Below are 19,528 nucleotides of genomic sequence, written 5' to 3'. Positions count from 1 at the left end.
AAGGGGCAAGTATTTTAAATGGTTAAAATGTGGCCTTCCTCCTTCTGCCTCATTTAGTTTGTCCTTTTTTAATGTCATGATCCCAGGATCAGTTCCTTCGTGGTCTCCTTGGTACCTGTGGCTCTTCACTGGTTTCATCGGCCAGCAGGAGGGTGAGCATATCCAGTGTGCGGTAAAATATCCAGGATGTTGCGGGGAATACACTAGTTGTGTGTGGTTTTTTTTTAACTACCAGGTGGAAGGGAAAACGTTTGACCCCTAAAGATTCATGGCACTTCCCCTAGAATTGAGAGGAAGTGATTTCTATAGACTCTAACAGACTAATTCTAGCACGTTTTCCTCATACTGTACTATTTTTAGGAGTAAAAAGATATAAATGTGGGATGATGTTAAGTTTACTAGACCAAGTGACATATTTTGAACAATTGGTAGGAACCCAAATGTGTTTTGAAAAATATCTAGAGAAAGATTTTAAAACTGTGATTTTTCTTATTATGAAAAGAGTTTTTCTTGGAACAAAAACAGTAACAGTGACTAGCATTTACTTATTTCGTCACTCTACATTGTCTTCTCATTGAAACCTCCAAGCAACTTTTATTTCTTTTTTTTGAGATGGAGTCGCCCAGGCTGGAGTGCAGTGGCATGATCTCAGTTCACTACACCCTCTGCCTCCCAATTAAAGTGATTCTCCTGCCTCAGCCTCCCAAGTAACGGGAACTACATGCGTGTGCCACCACGCCCAACTATTTTTTTGTATTTTTTAGTAGAGACAGGGTTTCACTATGTTGGCCAGGCTGTTCTCACACTCCTGACCTCAGGTGATCTGCCTGCCTCGACCTCTGAGTGCTGAGAAATATAGGTGTGAGCCACCACACCCAGCCCCAAGCAACTTTTTGAAGCAGGCATTATTACCATGCCCATTTTACAGATGAGAAAACAGCTGGATCCAGGTAACTCGTCAAAACTTACACCCTAGGAAGTGTTAAGTCAGTACTGGAACCTAAGCAATCTGCGTTCACAGCCTACACTCTTAGTCATTTTTGTCTGTTACCTCTTAGGAGAAGTGTTTGGTTTGAGTGATCATTTATGGAGGAAGCACTCATAGTCACTCTCAGGCTGTTGCAGTGGAGTTGTATAGAAACACAGCTATGCATTGTGCATGCGGCCAGTTCCATTCATTTCTCATCTTCTCTTCACCAGAGTATAAAAATGAGACTTGGTAAAATACTTTTGTATCTTAAATGGTAGTTTTGGTAGTATTTGCTGGAGAAGAGGAATTTTGCAGAGGTCCCCACCCAAATGGGCAGCCACCCAAATGGGCAGCCTGCCCCTCTTCCTGTACCACAAGTTGGGTCCTTGAGTGCGGCCTCACAATCAGTCGGGACAGGCTGCTGATCTCCCAGTTCAGGGCCCAGACGTCCCCGAGCCTTGGCTGGCAGGGCTTCAGGGAGAGGGCCCAGCGGTGCTGGGGGCCTGACCCCTGCTGTCTGAGCAGGGCTGGGAGGGTGGTTGGGACACCTGTATTTCAGGGCCTTGCTACAAGATGTGTCCTGTTCAGGATGTGCAAATTCTCTACTGCTGCCTTAAGTAATTTTGTTCTGTTTTGCTGATTTTGCTGTTTTTCTAGTAGGCTTTTTTTAAAAAGTGTTTTTGTTTTCTCAACAGATTTAAAAGAAGAGATACCAATTTCTATTAGTGGCATAAGAACCTAGCTAAAGGGGAATGCAGCTACAGCCACAGGCCACCATTGGCTCCTGCCAGCAGGGGACCTGGTTTCTCAGTGCACAGAAGGGCAACTTGTCACAAGTGAGCCAGACGCCCTCCTGCTGCGCTGCAGGTTTAATATTTGGGTCAGAATTGGCTCCTTTACCTTTATTTTCAGCTGCATTTCTTCCAATTTGATTGGAGTGAGAGAAGAGCAATGGGCTGCAGGACTGTAGAGTGTCAACTGTTTTTGGAGGACCTTTTTCAGATGTACATTTGCTTAAATCATTCACTTCTACTCCAAGTTTGAACATGAAGTGCAGAGGCGGCACCGTTGCTAGCATCTCAGCAGTGGGACAGAATAATAAGTTGACTCTGCAGAGTCCCCTATTGATTCCTTAAGTGTTCTCCATTTTTTGTCCATTAATTAGTACTATAGTTATCACCGGCAGGGCACCCGGGAGTACTCCATTTCCTGGGTCCCACTGGACAGTGACGAGGTGGGGGCAGCTTCAGTGAAGCAGTGTATTCAGGCGGAAGATACACTTGAGATTTTTGAGAGAAAGGAGTGAAATCAATGGTTTATTTTCTTTGTGAGCAGAATCAACGCAGTTGCGCAGCACCGCGTTTCCATCTGAGGAGAGGAATCAGAGAGGGGGAGGCTGCAGTGGCTGCATGTGACTCAGAGGGTTTGCCTTGGGAGTGAGCGGGCACCCTCTGTGTGTGGCCAGTTGCCCGCCCCACCCCACCACCTGCATGTGGAGAGCAGGTTACCATCTTAAGTAGAAATGTCCATGGATTGGACAATGTCATGGATGTTTTTGATTAAACATTCTGACTCTTTAGTGAAACATTACAGCCTTCTTCTGGTGATTGGTTAGTTATAGCTCAGTGCAGCCAAGTTGGCACATACTTGGTTTCTTTGAGCAAATCTTGCCTGTTCAGTTAATTTAAGTCCATCCTTATAACCAGGGTAATAATTCTGTCCAGAGCATTGCTGTTGACAGGAAGCCCTCCTGTCGGGCTTCCTGTCAACAGCAATTCCTCCAATGTGTCCTCTTTCATCGACGCCCTGAGGTGGCATTAGCATTCCTAAGATCCCTGTTTTAGCAAACTGAGTCTCTTGAGAAAGTAAGTGATCTCTTAGGTCACACAGCTAATGCTTTGTAAAGCATTTCCTAAATCCAGATCGCCTTACTCTAAGTCTTCTAATACTGTTACTACTATACTATGTGACTTAGCAATTTAGAATGTTTTTCATGGGAAATGTCAGTGCAAATTGGAAGAGTCCTTCATGCTATGATCTTTCCTATTTATAAATGCAGCTGCCATGTTCATGAGAATTTAGAGAAAAACAAAAGAACAAGAAAGCATCTTATTGATTATAGACCCTTTATAGATGGTGCAGGGCATCAGTTCATATTTGGTGAGTTGATGAGTGGCATTTTCACGTGGAATTAAATATTGATGCCAACTGTGGCGAGGTATTCTTTCTGATACTAGCTTTTGGGCATATCGCTTCATCACCTGGGGCTTCTCTTCCTTAATCTAGAGAATGAAAATTTTGAACTGGCCTATCTCTAAAACCCCATTGATTAAAATTCTTGAACTGTATGAAATTTGATAACTTAGACACAAAAAATAGGTGGATAATATGAGAGAAGGTAACAAATGTTTTATTTACTTTAATATTTTTAGTAAAATTAATTCTTAGGACACTGAGTAACAGGACTGAAAAATAACTTCTTTGCCAGCACTTTTCTTATTTTAAAATTGGCCTGCTGTATTTTGAATGTGTGTTGACCTGCAAATAACAATAAAAGTATATTTTATGTATGTCAATATTGCTCAGGGAACAAATTGTAGTACGGAATTGATACTAAGATTTTCTTTGTTACAAATGGAAGTCGGTTTCTCTATGCATATTTCAGAGAAACTAAGTCATCTGGTAATAGTGTGTTTTTAAAGATATGTTTGACAGCAGAAGAACACTTAAAAGCTTAGCTTGGATTTGCCAGCATTAATAATTAGGGAATTGCAAATTGAAACCATAGTGAGATATAACACTCATTTAGAATGGCTTAAGTTAAGAAGAATGACCACATCAGTTGCTGGTGAGGAAGTGGAGGCATTGAAACTCTCATACACTGCTGGTGGGAAGGTAAAAATGATACACCACTTTGGAAAAACTTAACAGTTTGTTAGGAAGTTAAGCATACACCTACCATATGATCCAGTTATTCTATACCTAGATATTGATCTAAAAGAAAGGAAATCATACGTTCATACAGAGACTGTGCCCAAATGTTTATAGCAGCTTTATTTGTAGTGGCTCCAAACTGGAAATAACCCAGATGTCCACCAGCAGATGAAGGGATAAACTGTGGTTTCATACACACAGGGACTGCTATTCGACAGCGAAAAGGAATGAACCCTTGATACACACAGTAGTGTGGATAAATCTCAGGATAATTATGCTGAATGAAAGAAGCTGGACAGAAAAAAAAAAAAAAAAGAGTACATACTGTCCCATCCAGTTCTAGAAATTGTTTTAGAAAATGCAAGGTAATCTCTAGCAGCTGAGAACAGGTGAGTGCCAGGGAGGGAGCAGGACAGAGGGCATCAGCCAGCTTTGGGATGAGGGAGAGGCTCACGGTGAACTGGGCGTAGACAAATGTCAGAACTCACATTGGACACTTTACATTTGTGCAGCTTATAGTACGTCAGTTAGTCCTCAGTAAAACTGTTTTGTAAAAAGCTTGGCTTGGAAACAGAAGACCACATGCACACACAGTTTCTTTCTGCACGTGCAGTTTTGACTTAAGAGCCTTGAGGCAGCAGGCGTTGGACAGGGTGTCAAGCGGGAGGTCCCGACTTGCCCCGTCTCGCCAGCTGAGCCGGCTGTTCTCACTAGGCATGCAGAAGACGTGTGAGCTGACTCTTAGTCCCTGAGGAGGCTGAAAGCATTTTCTCCACGTACAAACCACTGCCAAGCCACCAGGGCCTGCTTAGTGTAATTAATTGTCTTTTTCGGTTCCATGAATAGTACCCCAGAGATCTGCAGGAGTTAATGGACTTGCAGGAAGTAGGCTCTGCTCCCCAGCTCCCACCAGGCCCGAAGTCGTTCTTGCCACTCTCGTTCCAGGGTGCCTTTGCTCATCTAGGTCTCCAGCAGCCTGTTTGATGGTGGTGGCAGTGGAGGTGTCTGCGTCTTTTCGGCATGCACACTCTTTCCGTCAAAGGCCCGAACTGTTGGCAGCCTGACTGTGGGGCCTGGGCTGGTGCCGTCACCCCGCTAGCTCCACACCCTGGTCCCGGGCCAGGCTCGGTGGTGAATTGCTTTCCCCGCATTGTGCACTTCCTTCTGTGTGCTTCCGGGGGAAGTCAGTGGTTTAATAATGAAAAATTGAAATAAAAGTGTCCACCTGCTAAGTAAGAGCCTGAGACATGTCAGAGAAGGTGTCTTATGTCAGCAGATGTTTCTGTGGACTGAGGGTCTTTTCTTATTTCCGTCGCACTCTGGATTGAGCCTCAGGAGAATGGGAAAGAGCAGTTTCCCTTCCCTTTCCTTTTTCTCTTTTGTGACAGTGCTGCCCGCCTGTTTATTTTCCTCCCTGCGGCGGTGGCATGCTGCTTTTGTTGTGCATGTGTTCCGCTGGCAGTGGGACTGGATGCCCCTCCCTCCTGTCCTTCCTTCCTTCCCTCTGGGAGCGGTCTGTCACCAGTCCCCTCCCAGGGCAAGTCATACACCGTCTCCACTGGGGCCACTTGGACACTGGGCGGCCCACCTGGTGGTGCAGCCAGGCCGGCCGGCCTCACCCACCTCTCCCCTTCCCCAGCTGTGGACGTGGCTGGAGGAGCTGCAGAAGGAGCTGCTGGACGACGTGTATGCTGAGTCGGTGGAGGCCGTGCAGGACCTCATCAAGCGCTTCGGCCAGCAGCAGCAGACCACCCTGCAGGTGACAGTCAACGTGATCAAGGAAGGGGAGGACCTCATCCAGCAGCTCAGGTGGGCCTCACCCCTCTCCTGGTCCAAACAGATTCTGAAACCCTGCCTGTGACTCCCCTTCCCTTTTTACTCTTGTGAGCAGTCAGCTCTGATTCTCTGTCCAGCTCAGTGCAGAGCAAGTAGCGTCGTGAAGGCAAAGGAGAGAAATGGCTCTCTTCTCTCTTTTCTTTTCCCCTCCTTCCTTACAGTTTAACTTCATAATAGTTTTTGTTATAACGTTGACTAATAAGCCACATAATTTTAATATTTTCTCTTAGCATCCAGCTAGTAATTATTGACACTTCTTTATAAACGAGATTAATGTGAGCCTCCGAGGACTGCGCCCTCAGGCTGGTCTAGAGGACAGCAGTATTCACCTCCCAACGTCAGATTCAGCCAGGCCTGCAAGGGGCAGACACCCACCCCCAAGCGCTCTTCAAAGCAGGATATGGAGGCAGAGCCAGGGTTGGTTTTGTTTCCTCTGGAAGCAGATTTTTTTTATTGGGTCAGGGGGACCATTTAACCCCCTACTGTATCACTCAGGACAGTTTCTCAGGTCGTTGACTGATAACTTTACATGACGTTCACTTTTGCTGGGAGAGACAGCAGGCAGTTACTTAATAAAGGCTTAATTGATTGCATTAAAGGTTAACCTCTCATGTCCAATATGATTCTGTCATTTATACTAACCAGGTATCATCCATTTTTTACTTAACAAGAAAAGTGGCTAAAAATACAACTCTAACGTGATTTTCTATAATTATTAGCCTTCTTACAGAGTGATTTCAGAAAATGCCAGAGAAGTTCTTCAGTGTATCCTCATATTCAGCAGGATTGCTCCGAGGAGGAAGCCTAATATTGTTTTGCAGGGGAGCAGCCCGCCCGTTCCATTTTCTGAGACAAGCAGTGCAGCTTCCTGCCAGCTTTCTTCCCCTGAAGATTTGCGTGGCCGGATCTGGTATCTAACAATGTGTGACTTTCTCATCCAATTCCTGTTCCTCTGTGCGCTCTCGCAGGGACTCTGCCATCTCCAGTAACAAGACCCCCCACAACAGCTCCATCAACCACATTGAGACGGTGCTGCAGCAGCTGGACGAGGCGCAGTCACAGATGGAGGAGCTCTTCCAGGAGCGCAAGATCAAGCTGGAGCTCTTCCTGCAGCTGCGGATCTTCGAGAGGGACGCCATCGACGTGAGTGTCCAGTGGCCGGCGCCTGCCTGCCTGCCTGCCTGTGGGAGCCCTTGGCTTCCTCCACAGCACCAGTGCCCTCTTGTCTCTGCCCCGCTCAGGTCCTGTGCCCTCACCCACACCCCCGCTCTCTGCACCAGGAGGGGTCCGGGAGGGAGAGAGGGTTCCTGGAGGCTGGAATTGGATCATCCCTAGGAGGCCAGGGGATGCTCAACCCTGGGCCCTAATATTGGAAACAGTAGAGCAGGCAGCTCCCGTGGCAGGAGCAGAGCACAGCAAGCGCTGAGCAGAACCGAAGGAAGCCAGCACAGCTTTCTCTCAGTCTTGGGGTGTTTAAACCTTGATTGGGTCGTACACAGCACTCCCTTGTCCTCAGCTTAGGCACAGTCATCAGCTTCAGGCAGCAGCCCTCCCTGTCTTCCTCCCTGTTGTCTTCTCATCCTTCCCCCTCTCCTCCTGTCCTCACCCTCCCCTTTCCTCTCTCTCCCCACCTTCTCTCTCTCTTACCTTCTCTCTTCCTTGCTTCCTCCGTTTCTCTTTCTGTCTTTCTCTCTCTTGCCCTTCTCTCTCCCAGAGTGGGAATAACCCTGACTTGTGGTCATAGCATTTTAGATAATAGAAAACCCAATTTTCCCCCATTTTCAGATTATCCATAGTTCTTACCTAAACATGGACTTCTGCACCTTATATGTGGACAGGAGAAAGAAGTTACAGGTGTCTTTTATCTTTCTTCAGCAAAAAGAGAGTGGTTCTGGGTTCTGTGCTTAGGAGGAGCTCTCTTTTTTGACACCGTGCGAGCAGAAGTCAGTCCAGTCGCATGCGTGTGAATTTACCTGGGAACCTGACGAAAGGAGCCAAAGCTCCCCTCCGCGGGTGAGCCTGCCCTCCTGGAGTCTGGCCACTCTGTACAGCTGGTGGCTGTGACGGTCCAAAGGCCTCCTCCACATACCTCTGGGCTGCCCTGTGGTTCCTCTGTGACTGCTGATAGACACCTGCAGAGCACACCCTCTTAATATTTATTTTTTGTCTCTGGTTTGGAACTCATCAGCAGTCCTTGCCACTCGGGCTGGGGATGGCAGGGCTGTGCGTAGCCTGCCCTCAGTCACCTCGGCACAGGAAGGACCTTCTGCCCATAGTGGGCCGTGTGGCTTCCCCCGGGCCTGTCTGTAGGCCTGCCCTGGGCGGTGGTTTTGGTTTGTGGTGCGAGGGCCAAATCAGCCCTGCTCAGGACTCTCTTGGATGCCTTTGCTTGGCCACTTGTCTAAATCTCCAGCACTGTTTTCATTAACAACAACAGACCTTTTTGGCTCTGCTCATTCTCGTCATTAGTGAATAACAAGGAAGGAGTCAAACCCTAAACACGTGGCTTGGTGAAATCGACTCAGGTGCTCTCGGAGTCTTGACCTTTAGATCCACATGGAGCTATGCAGAGAAGAGGCACCTGCACGCTGGCCTCTGCCCAGTGAGGGCCTGCCATGGCCTCCCCAAGGTAGCAGCACAGACTAAATGGGAGACCATCCAGGCCCACTCCCCTCTCTGACTTCAAAGGACTCACTTTTGTAAAACTTAGCTGCATATTGAATATTTTCAACTAGGAAACACAAACCAACCAGAAGCATTAGTTGCAGTTTTTCTTCCAGGACATTTTGATACTTGAAAAAAAGAATTGATTCATTTATCTTAATACTATTTTAAAGAGAAAAAAAATTTTTAATATTAAAAAAATTGTATTTATTGTAAGTATATGAAAGTACTTCCAGTTTCATTGAACCAGATCAGGAAACAAAAACATACATTTTTCCCCCAGCGAAGCCACACAATTACAAGTGTCCTAGATAGAGCTAGCGTTTCAGAGCCTGGGGGAGTGCATCCTGAATAGAGGAAGCTGTACCTGCAGCCCAGTCTCAGGCCAGCTTCAGATATGGTTCAGAAGCTGTTAGAAGATCACAGCCTGAGAAGCTCTGTTCTCTTTAATCCTGAAAAATGAAAATCTGAGCAGTTTCGGCTTTGGCCAGGTTTCCTCTCTTATCGAGGAAGATGCCACATCTGATGGCCCACAGGAGTATGGAGTTATGTTTTAAAGTTTATTATGACCGGACGTGGTGGCTCGCGCCTGTAATCCTAGCACTTTGGGAGGCCGAGGTGGGCGGCTCACCTGAGGTTAGGAGTTCGAGACCAGCCTGGTCAACATAGTGAAACCCCATCTCTACTAAAAATACAAAAATTAGTCAGGCGTGGTGGCAGGGGCATGTAATCTTAGCTACTCCGGAGACTCAGACAGGAGAATTGCTTGACCCCAGAGACGGAGGTTGCAGTGAGGGGAGATCGCGCCATTGCACTCCAGCCTTGGTGACAAGAGTGAAACTCCATCTCTGAATGAATGAATGAATGAATGAATGTCTTCAAAGCTATACAAAAGTACAGAGGGCAGTACAATGGAACTACCGTGTGCCTGTCCCACAAATTCAGCATGATTTTATCAGCCTGGTTAACCTTCTTTGGTTACTGCTGTGCTATAGTGTTTTAGAGAAATCATTGCCAGCTTATTCTTTCACTTCTAATGGCTTTTCTAAAAGATGAGGCCATTTTCTTACATCCCCACAATCAACTAAACATCTCCCCAATTTAGCAGTCATTTCTTATTGTCATTGACTCACAGCGTGTTCAGATTGATGTGGGTGCCTCAGGAGGCACGTGAGGTTGGCTCTTGTGTTTAATGGTCAGTTTCTTAATCTAGAATTGTCTCTCCTTTGTCCTCCTCCCTTTTTTTCATGCCATCATTTGCTAAAATAACTAGATCGGTTGTCAAAGGAACCAGATCCCACATTCAGTGTTTGTTCACTTGTATTATTTTAGGTTGTGTAACTTTTAGTTTCCCTGGTGTTTCCTCTAAACTTAGAAGTTAGATGCAAAGACCTGATTCTGGTTCTGTTGTTGTGCAAGAGTCTTTCCGAGGTGGTGCATCGTAGTTCCCCATGCGAAGGCTGGGCCTGTCTAATCCCACTTCCCTGGGGACCGTGAGGCCGGTTCAGGCACCATCATGCTGAGCCTTCTGTGGTTAAATCCCCTCAGCCTTTTTCTCACAGTATTTCACTATGTGCTGATGATCATTGCTTATGAGAATGTGAAAACAATTTTCCAACTGTATTATTCTTTCTGCATTTAATAACTAGATTCATCTATAAAGAGGAATTCTTCATTATAAAATGTTCTTTTATCTTTTAGTTAAGTGCTAATATTTAGGATAATGATTGGTTTTCTATCTACTTTTTTTTTTCTTTTTTTCTTTTTGAGAGAGGGTTTTACTCTGTTGCCCATGCTGGAGTGTAATGGTGCCATCTCAGCTCACTGCAACCTCCGCCTCCCAGGTTCAAACGATCTTCCTATGTCAGCCTCCCGAGTAGCTGGGACTACAGGCGCATGCCACCACGTCCAGCTAATTTTTGTATTTTTTGGTAGAGATGGGGTTTTGCCATGTTGGCCAAGCTGTTCTTGAACTCCTGATCTCAAGTGATCCTCCCACCTTGGCCTCCCAAAGTGCTGGGATTCTAGGCATGAGCCACCACCCCCAGCCAATTTACTGTCTACTTCTAGTAGAAACCAAATGCTTTTTCTTTTCTTTCTTTCTTTTTTTTTTTTTTTTTGACTTTTAGCTTCTCTTATTATTTTTGAACACCATTAGGAATATTAATGGATTTTTGTATATACAATATATTTTACGTAGTTTCGGTAATTTATTTATCTTCTCTTTTGGTATCTTTGACCAGTGGGAACCCCTTCATCTGGCTTCTGTGTCCATTTATTTATTTATTTATTTATGTTTAATTTGTTTAAACAGCTTTATTGAGGTGTGATCTGTACACCACCAAAGTCATGCATCTTAAGTGTTTGACGTCTCTGTTCTTTGACAGCGAGACATCTCTTCCTTCCTTACTTGGTACAGAGTGAGAGGTGGCTGCGTGTATTTATTTTTTGTCTTGATCTTAAATACATTCCTCTTTCAGATTATCTCAGACCTCGAGTCTTGGAATGATGAGCTTTCTCAGCAAATGAATGACTTCGACACCGAAGATCTCACGATCGCAGAGCAGCGCCTCCAGCACCATGCAGACAAAGCCTTGACCATGAACAACTTGACTTTTGACGTCATCCACCAAGGGCAAGATCTTCTGCAGTATGTCAATGAGGTCCAGGCCTCTGGTAAGAGGGCTCATTCCATCTGTGTCCGTTGTGATTTCTTCATGTCCTCATGGCAATTCAGTTTATTTCAGTGGGATGACCGCACATTTTGTTAGTTCCTACGATATAGGTATTCTAAATACCTGTTCTTTAAAAGAATGTTTTGCATTTTTATGTAATACAGTCACATTCTAACATGGTTAGAGTACTCACCCATGATATTCTCACATACTATTTTAAGTATCATAAATTTTAATTTTTCACGATGACATATCGTATCTCTGTGAATGAACTATAAATCCCAGGAAAACATTTTCACATTCTTTATTTTCTTAGTTTATATTTTACCAGCAGATGTCACTATAGATTCAGAATTGTATTATAAACTTAACAACCACCTGCATATTGCATTATTCATTTCAAACGAATTAAATACTTACTAAAGAAGAAACTGCATGTAATGAGGATAACAAAAAACCCTGAAATTCACTCATTTGTAAAGAATGCTACACTTTCCTAGTTATCAGTGTGGGAGTAGACATGGATGGGATGTGGACGTGGATTGATTGCCTGTACATGCTTTGACACCTATTGCCCTCCTTGAACTTGCCCTTCAGCATAGTGGCTTGGCCCCTAGCTGGGCAGATCATTCACAAAAGCAGCTTTTGTGCCATCCGCCTCTGAGAACAGCAGGTTGAAGTGCTGAATTCTAGGGTCTCCCTTTAATGTCCACAGGCGTGGAGCTGCTTTGCGATAGAGATGTAGATATGGCAACTCGGGTCCAGGACCTGCTGGAGTTTCTTCATGAAAAGCAGCAGGAATTGGATTTAGCTGCAGAGCAGCATCGGAAACACCTGGAGCAGTGCGTGCAGCTTCGCCACCTGCAGGCAGAAGTGAAACAGGTGAGCAAGCGACTGGATGCTTGGGGAGGCTGCGCTACAGACGTTTGATATCTCATCGACTTCCTGGAAATTCTGACCTGTAGCACTGGGGAGGATTGTGTCCGCTCAGAACACAGCTGTCTTGATATATAAGATAATGCGCACATACACACACCCGCCATTACAGCCATCCCTAATGTGTGAAAAGGGAGCCAGTGGCCAGGATGACTGGCTGGCTGTTCACCCAGCACGGGCAGCACTAGAAGGTAACAGCCCTTGGTTTCTTTCAATATTGATTGTCTCTTGCTTGAAACCCTGAGCATATTGCCTCTTACATGACTTTTTCTGCCCAGTACTGTTGGGATCTGGATTGTTTCTCAGACTCCATATGCCTGGGTCATTTCTTGTGTTATCAGGATACCGTAATACCACATCCTGATGGCATGACAAAGTGAAAATAGAACATGGGGAAGGGATTGCTTTTGGCTCGGTACCAGTGGGATTCTATGCGTGGATATGACATTTTATTAACTGGCGTGGATATGACATTTTATTAACTGGCTTGAGGGAGAGAAAAGTTTGTGGTGCCCTGAAAGATGCAGAGAAAGCAAACAGAAAGTGAGTTTGGTTGGAGGGGACTGAAGATGCCTCTGGACCATGAGCAGGAGGTGGTGCAGAAGTAGGTGACACTCACGCTGGAGCAGGTAGACTCTTCAGTCAGAACTGTTGAAAAGAGCACCTTTTGGTTTCCCACATGCCATCTGTAGCGTGGGTATTTTTACATATAAACAAGTGTTGTGACCTGCTAACAAAGTGCTCCTTCTTGCAAAAACACAAAGCAATTTATTTAAGAAATAACGGAGTAAATAAATGTATCCCTTAGGATTTGCCTTTGCCTATAACAGAGACCAAAAACTAGTGGCTTTGAAAAGGTGTTTTCCCCATGTGACAAGTCAGGATATAGAAGATAGCTGGTCTGCGTTTAGTGCTCCCGTGGTACATTAGGCTGAGATCTTGGTGATGGGCGGCCTTTCCCTTCTGGTTGCCAAGTGGTTGTTGTAGCTCCAGCTATCGCCTCCATATCCCAGATTATCAGGAAGGGGAACACATAATGAGAAAGAGGCAGCCCCTCTGTCAGAAGAGAAATATTTTCACAAACTTCCCCAGAGATTCCTGCTTTGCTTTCATTGGCTAGACTTGTACATTACTGTAGCCAAGCTGTAATAGGAGCTGAGAAGTGGTTTTATTGTTTAAGCCCTCTTCCAAAGTTGGGGTTTTACTTAGAAAACCCCAGCCACAGAAGTGGTTTTATTGTTTAAGCCCTCTCTCAAAGTTGGGGTTTTACTTAGTTGGAGTTTTTCTAAGTAAAGCCCCAACTTTGGGAGGGGGCTTAGACAATAGAAGTACTTCTGTGCTAAGTAAACGAGAGGGCAATAGGTATTATATAGGTTACTTGAGGTCTCTTCCACACCCAGCTATCCAGAAGACCTCCCACAATCTGTGGTTTCCACTGTCAGAATTGACTTCCTCTGAGTGTGCGTGCAGTTGAGAAGCTCATGGTTTGAACCTGATCATTGTAGCACAGTGTTATTCATACTTTTTTATTATGCCGTTCAACACTGCAATTAAATTGGAAAATTAGTGCGTGAAATAAATTAGTTCCCACTTTTCAAGCAGTTGCCAATTTTTCAGTCCTAAAAATGCTGAAAGAGAATGAAAAACGCTTTTCTTGATTATCAAGGAATTCTTGATGTCAGTAGGTTTTCTAAAATGTAGCCCTTAATCTGTTCTGACTTGTGGACTAGTATCAACAATCCACTGGACCCTCCACCTTTTCATTTCCCGTTTGCTACTAAAAATAACAGAACTAATTAAAAAGATGCAGCATTTGCAATCAGGTACCATGGAAGAACATCAGGCTGTTGCCAGGAGGATGATGAAGCCATCAGTGCCTTGTACCTGCCAAGAGCAACTGGACCACCTTGCACGCTCATATCTCACCCCTGATGGTCCACAGGATTCTCTGGAAAGTCCGCTGCTTGGAGTTACCCTGTGTAATGTTTCAGGTGCTGGGTTGGATCCGCAACGGAGAGTCCATGTTAAATGCCGGACTTATCACAGCCAGCTCGTTACAAGAGGCAGAGCAGCTCCAACGAGAGCATGAGCAGTTCCAGCATGCCATTGAGGTAAGGGCACTGGGCCTGTCTGTGCTTTGGCTCTTTCATTCCTTGGAACAAACATCCTGAATCCCCCACATGGCACTGACCATGGGAGCCACACGGGGCTGGATTGGTAAAGACAACTCAGAGGACCCAAATTGACAGTGCTTCTAAGTCTGCAGTTGATTTCAGGAGAGGGAAACAGTGTGGCGCCACGGTGAGGTGAGGATTTGCATCCCAGACAGGCAGCCTCACTGCAAGGATCCCAACGGTCTCAGAAACCAGGGAGTTCCTGTTGTTCTCCTATTGTAGGGGTCCTGGCAAGATGCACTTTCTCTGATCTGGAACAGCTCAGAACCAAGGAGCCCACATTGCAGTCTCAGCTGAAGTTTTCTAATATCTTTCTGGTCTCATAAGTATGAGACCTATTTCTCCTATGTTACCAACCTCAACCAAGCAGAGAGCTCACCAAGACCAGGTGTATATCATGAATTCACTATCAGTCAGTAAACGATGCCGACAGCAGAACTCCTCAGATTCCTGCTTAAAAGCAGCCATGTTCACCATGACAAGGGTCTGTATGCCAGAACTGTAGCAAAATGACTCAGGCTAAATCCAGGCCTGATCCAATTCACTGTCAGCATGTGGACTAATGTTTTATTTTTTTGATACGGGTAGGGCACATGGGTAATGGTTCTGATTGGTAGTGGCGAGGTAATTTGATTACAGAAATGTTATCTCCCCTCCTCTGCTCACATGTTGTCAGCCAGAGAAGAAAGCTATAGAAGTTGCCACTAATTTATTCCCTAGATTAATTTATTGTCAACTGCTTGATGCCATTGGACATGCATTAACACCTCTTCCTGAGGTACAAATTCTGGGCATCTGTATACTGTGCCAAGGGATTTCTAGTAATATAAATTGCAAGTAACAAATCACTGTGTCTGGGTAAAGGATTAGAATATATTGTATATAGTGTTTTATGGGATCATTTGTACTTTTTCAGGTGAAATGAAAGGTTTTGCTGTTGTTTAAAAAAAATCTTGTATCCTCAGAGACCTGTGCTCTCCCTGACCACTCCCTCCCTTGGCTCTACGGCCTCACTGGAGGGAAGCTGACTTCTCAGCCCGTCCTGGCTCTTCTGTGAGGACAGATGAGCAAAATCTTACTGCATTTGCCATGCTGTTTGTATAGATTTGTCAGATGGCGTGGACCTCCAGAGAACACAGTTGTTTCATTCTTAGCTTTTTATTTGTTTTTCCTTTCCTTTTTAAAATCAATAGTTCTTGAAAAGTTTTCACTGGAGTCTAAAGTTTAAGTTGCAAGTGAAAATAAAAGGCGTTCACTCTGGCCACCTTTTCTCTACTTGTTCATTTGCTTCCAGCAGCTCTTATGAGAAGGATAAATAGGAATAATAAACTTGGAACATTTCAACTGCTTCTTTCAGACTAAGAACCCTACAATTGAGACCCATTCTGGGAGGTCCTGATGAATTTCATCCTTCATTTAGCTAATTTAAACATAGACCTAGTTGTTCCTGGACATGAAACCTTTTTTCCTAAACTGTCTGTTGTGCTTTTAGAAGCGTCCTAGTGAGTATTAACTGAAGGTATTTCCACAAAATCATGAAGACCAGAGTAACTGTAGCCATCCTGGTTGCTTTCTAGTCAGTGGGGACACTCTGACAAATAAGGCTTCCCTTTTCTTGTCTGTCTCTAGAAAACACATCAGAGTGCGCTGCAGGTGCAGCAGAAGGCAGAAGCTATGCTACAGGCCAACCACTACGATATGGACATGATCCGGGACTGCGCCGAGAAGGTGGCATCTCACTGGCAGCAGCTCATGCTCAAGATGGAAGATCGCCTCAAGCTCGTCAACGCCTCTGTCGCTTTCTACAAAACCTCAGAGCAGGTCGGGAGAGATTCCCTCTCTTGAACTCTCCACTGATACTTTATTTTGAGCTTAATTTATTGGGACAACTCAATCATTGTTGACATGTCAGTCATTATTGAACCAATCAGTTGCAAGTCAAGCAGGGAAAGGGCATTCTGGAGTTAAAATTATTCCTGTATACCTTAGATGTCAAAGAATAATAAGCTAGAAAGTAGCTGAGAAGACACCTCTCTTCTTGCCATTTAAACATATGACCTGAAACACATCAGAGGGAGACAGGATATTTGCTTTGGTTTTGTTCTTGCTCTGAAAGGTCTGCCTGCTTTTGACCCTGTAGTTGTTCTCCAGCCAGATAGAGCCCATGGCTCCTTCTTATGTGATCTTCCCGACAGCATCTTCATCCCCAGAGCCCGACTGACAGGGCTTTCCAGAGATACCAGTCGGCAATGGCAGATGCCAAGTCTGAGCCTCGAACTTTTCCTGCTTACAGGTCTGCAGCGTCCTCGAGAGCCTGGAACAGGAGTACAAGAGAGAAGAAGACTGGTGTGGCGGGGCGGATAAGCTGGGCCCAAACTCGGAGACAGACCACGTGACACCGATGATCAGCAAGCACCTGGAGCAGAAGGAGGCGTTCCTGAAGGTAGGGGCAGCGCTGTGGGCAGTGCACCCAGCAGAGGCTTCCTGCCTGAAGGTAGGGGCAGCGCTGCGGACAGTGCACCCAGCAGAGGCTTCTTTCCTGAAGGTAGGGGCAGCGCTGCGGACAGTGCACCCAGCAGAGGCTTCCTGCCTGAAGGTAGGGGCAGCGCTGCGGGCAGTGCACCCAGCAGAGGCTTCCTGCCTGAAGGTAGGGGCAGCGCTGCGGGCAGTGCACCCAGCAGAGGCTTCCTGCCTGCCAGGTGCGCATGGCACAGTCATCGTTTCCTAAGGGAGCGTGCCCCACAGCTCTTGCCTGCTGTGGAATGTAACAAGGGCGGTATCGCATCAGTGAGAAGTCAGCTGAAGAAAGAAAACCTTAACATCTTTTTCATATGCGATTGCCCTGTCTTTCTAGTTTTCACAGGGAAATAGCTGAAAATCTGTATGAATAAGGATTGGTTGGAAGTCACAATACCAAGTGATTCTGGAGACAGAGCGATTGATTGGTTGATTGATTTGGTGAAAAACAATACAAATATAGCTTAAAATAATCTTCCTTTGGAAACTCAGCTTCTTCATTCCCTTCAGAGGGAACGAAGAGTGCATCTCAGAAGAGGTGTAAGCGTGGCATGGAGGAGACACGGTGCAAAGGCCACACGGCTTGGGGTGGCAGTCACTGATACCTACTCAGGAAGCGCTTCTGACAAGAGAAGTGTGTCACATGCAGACCAGGCGGGGAGTTTTCTCTCTGAAAAGCTTTAAATGAGGAATTTTTCAAGACTGCTTGTTCTTTTTTTGGTTTGTTTGTTTTTAATTCAGAAAAAAGGTCTCACTCTGTCACCCAGGCTGGAGTGCAGTGGTACAATCACGGCTCTCTGAAGCCTTAAACTTCCTGGGCTTAAGCCGTCCTCCCACTTCAGCCTCCCTAGTAGTTGGGCCTACAGTGCTCTGTCATATTTTTATGTATGTCACATTTACTCATACATGGTCACAGATGTGCTTTGGAACAGTTAAATTTTTCAAAGTAGTTGAAACATTTAGCAACATTTGGTGCTGAATGTTCCATGTTGCATTCTTGGGCTCTTAGAGAAATTCTGAGGCTCTGCTTGTTATCACCACCCAGACCCATTAAAAGTAGGGGTGGTGGTCACTTTTCCTCCTTACCTCCTCATTGCTTCAGCGTTCTCACCTCTCTGACCACTTTCCTGTTACACTTAATACTTTCTGTGTTTTTTTCTGAAGTCCATCATCTGACGGACAGAGTTATTGTTCAGTCTGTGAGGATAAATTGTAACTTTTTGGAAATTATATCTGGTAACTTACTTTGTGCTCCCACCACAGTGGTTTTCTTTTTAAGCAAGCTCGCGGGGTGAGAAAACCGTCACAGTTTCCACAGTCAGTCGTTATAACTATGTCAACACCTTTTTTAAGCCCCTACCCCCATCATGTCCCTGCTGCTTGAGTTTTCTAAATGCTGACCACTATTAGGATTTCGAGGTGGAATCATTAGAATTCTCCCCTCTTTGTCCAGGATCCATTTAGTATGAAAGAAAAATGAATACCACTTAGTTCATGTAATTAAGATAGCTATTTAGGTAAAATTACAAAACAAAAATACAGGCAGTCCTCAAGTTACGGTGGTTTGACTTGTGATTTTTCGACTTTTTGGTGCCAGTGCGCTGTGCATTCAGTAGAACCTGCACGTCAAATGCTAAACAACCATTGATTTTCACTTTCAGTGCAGCATTCAATAAATTACATGAGATAGTCAACATGGGATTATAAAATAGGTTTTGTTTTAGATGGTTTTGCCCAGCTGCAGGCCAGGGTAACTGTAGGCTTAAACTGAGCACATGTAAGATAACTAGGCTAAGTTAAACTGGGATGTTGAGTAGATTAGGTGCAATCAATTCATTTTTGACTTACAATATTTTTAACTTAACTTACAATGGGTTTATCAGGGTAAGTCAAGGAGCATCTGTAATCACAAGCCTTTTTGGATTCCTTTGTTCAACTTGGATTTTGTGGTGTTTGTGTATAGGATATTTAAGTACCTTTTTATTGTGGAAATTTGAAGATATATACAAAAGTAGAGAGAATGGATTCTCCTCCTGTTTTACTCACCCATCTTCACTGATTACCAATATATGGGCCTATATCCACCTTCAGTGGATTATTTAAAATTCTAGATTTATCATTTTATTTGTGAATTTAAACAGTAAATTCTCCCTTTCAGAAATACAAATAAAATACCATTATCTTATCTTAAAAATTAATAGTAATTCTTTAATATTATCTGAAATCCAGCATTGTAAAAATTTTTTCTGATTGTTCTGTAAATGTCTTTTTTTTTTTTTTTTTTTTTTTGAGACAGAGTCTTCCTTTGTCACCCAAGCTGGAGTGCACGGGTGTGATCATAGTTCACTACAGCCTTAGGCTCCTGGGCTTAAGTGATCGTCCCAGCTCCGCGCCCAAGGAGCCAGACTACAGGCACTTGCCACCACACCTGGCTAATTTTTGTATTTTTTTGTAGTGACGGGGTCTTCTTATGTTGCCCAGGCTAGTCTCAAACTCCTGGGCTCAAGTGATCCTCCCACCTTGGCCTCCCAAAGTATTGGTATTACAGGCATGAGCCCCCACACGTGGCCTACAAATGTCTTTTTATACATGGTTTTAATTGAGATTCAAACAGGGTCCACATATGGATTTGGTTGGGTATGTCTTTGGAATCACTTTTAATCTAAACAATACTCCCTCCTTTCATTACTATTTATTCATTGAAGAAATAGGTTCCTCAGATTGTGGCATTTCCCCCATTCCAGATTGGTAATTACATCCTGTGGAGTCATTTAGCACCATCCACAATTTCTAGATTTTTGTTAGGTTGTGAGCCTTGATCA

At 44.7% G+C, this 19,528-nt stretch overlaps 1 protein-coding gene across 1 annotated transcript in view; it reads left to right on the top strand.

Moving 5' to 3' along the window:
* The window catches only part of TRIO (trio Rho guanine nucleotide exchange factor), a 237,590-nt gene that overhangs the window by 82,828 nt on the left and 135,234 nt on the right, over positions 1-19,528 (top strand). Inside the window, exons 10-16 of the mRNA XM_011951774.1 lie at positions 5,544-5,725; positions 6,682-6,883; positions 10,885-11,080; positions 11,795-11,961; positions 14,007-14,147; positions 15,819-16,010; positions 16,483-16,632. Of these exons, the coding sequence (XP_011807164.1) occupies positions 5,544-5,725; positions 6,682-6,883; positions 10,885-11,080; positions 11,795-11,961; positions 14,007-14,147; positions 15,819-16,010; positions 16,483-16,632 (1,230 nt within the window). The remainder of the gene's footprint in view (positions 1-5,543; positions 5,726-6,681; positions 6,884-10,884; positions 11,081-11,794; positions 11,962-14,006; positions 14,148-15,818; positions 16,011-16,482; positions 16,633-19,528) is intronic.

The sequence above is a fragment of the Colobus angolensis genome, unplaced genomic scaffold, assembly GCF_000951035.1.
Source record: "Colobus angolensis palliatus isolate OR3802 unplaced genomic scaffold, Cang.pa_1.0 Scaffold327, whole genome shotgun sequence".
Taxonomy (NCBI): domain Eukaryota; kingdom Metazoa; phylum Chordata; class Mammalia; order Primates; family Cercopithecidae; genus Colobus; species Colobus angolensis.
This window is presented reverse-complemented; position numbering and strand designations above follow the sequence as displayed.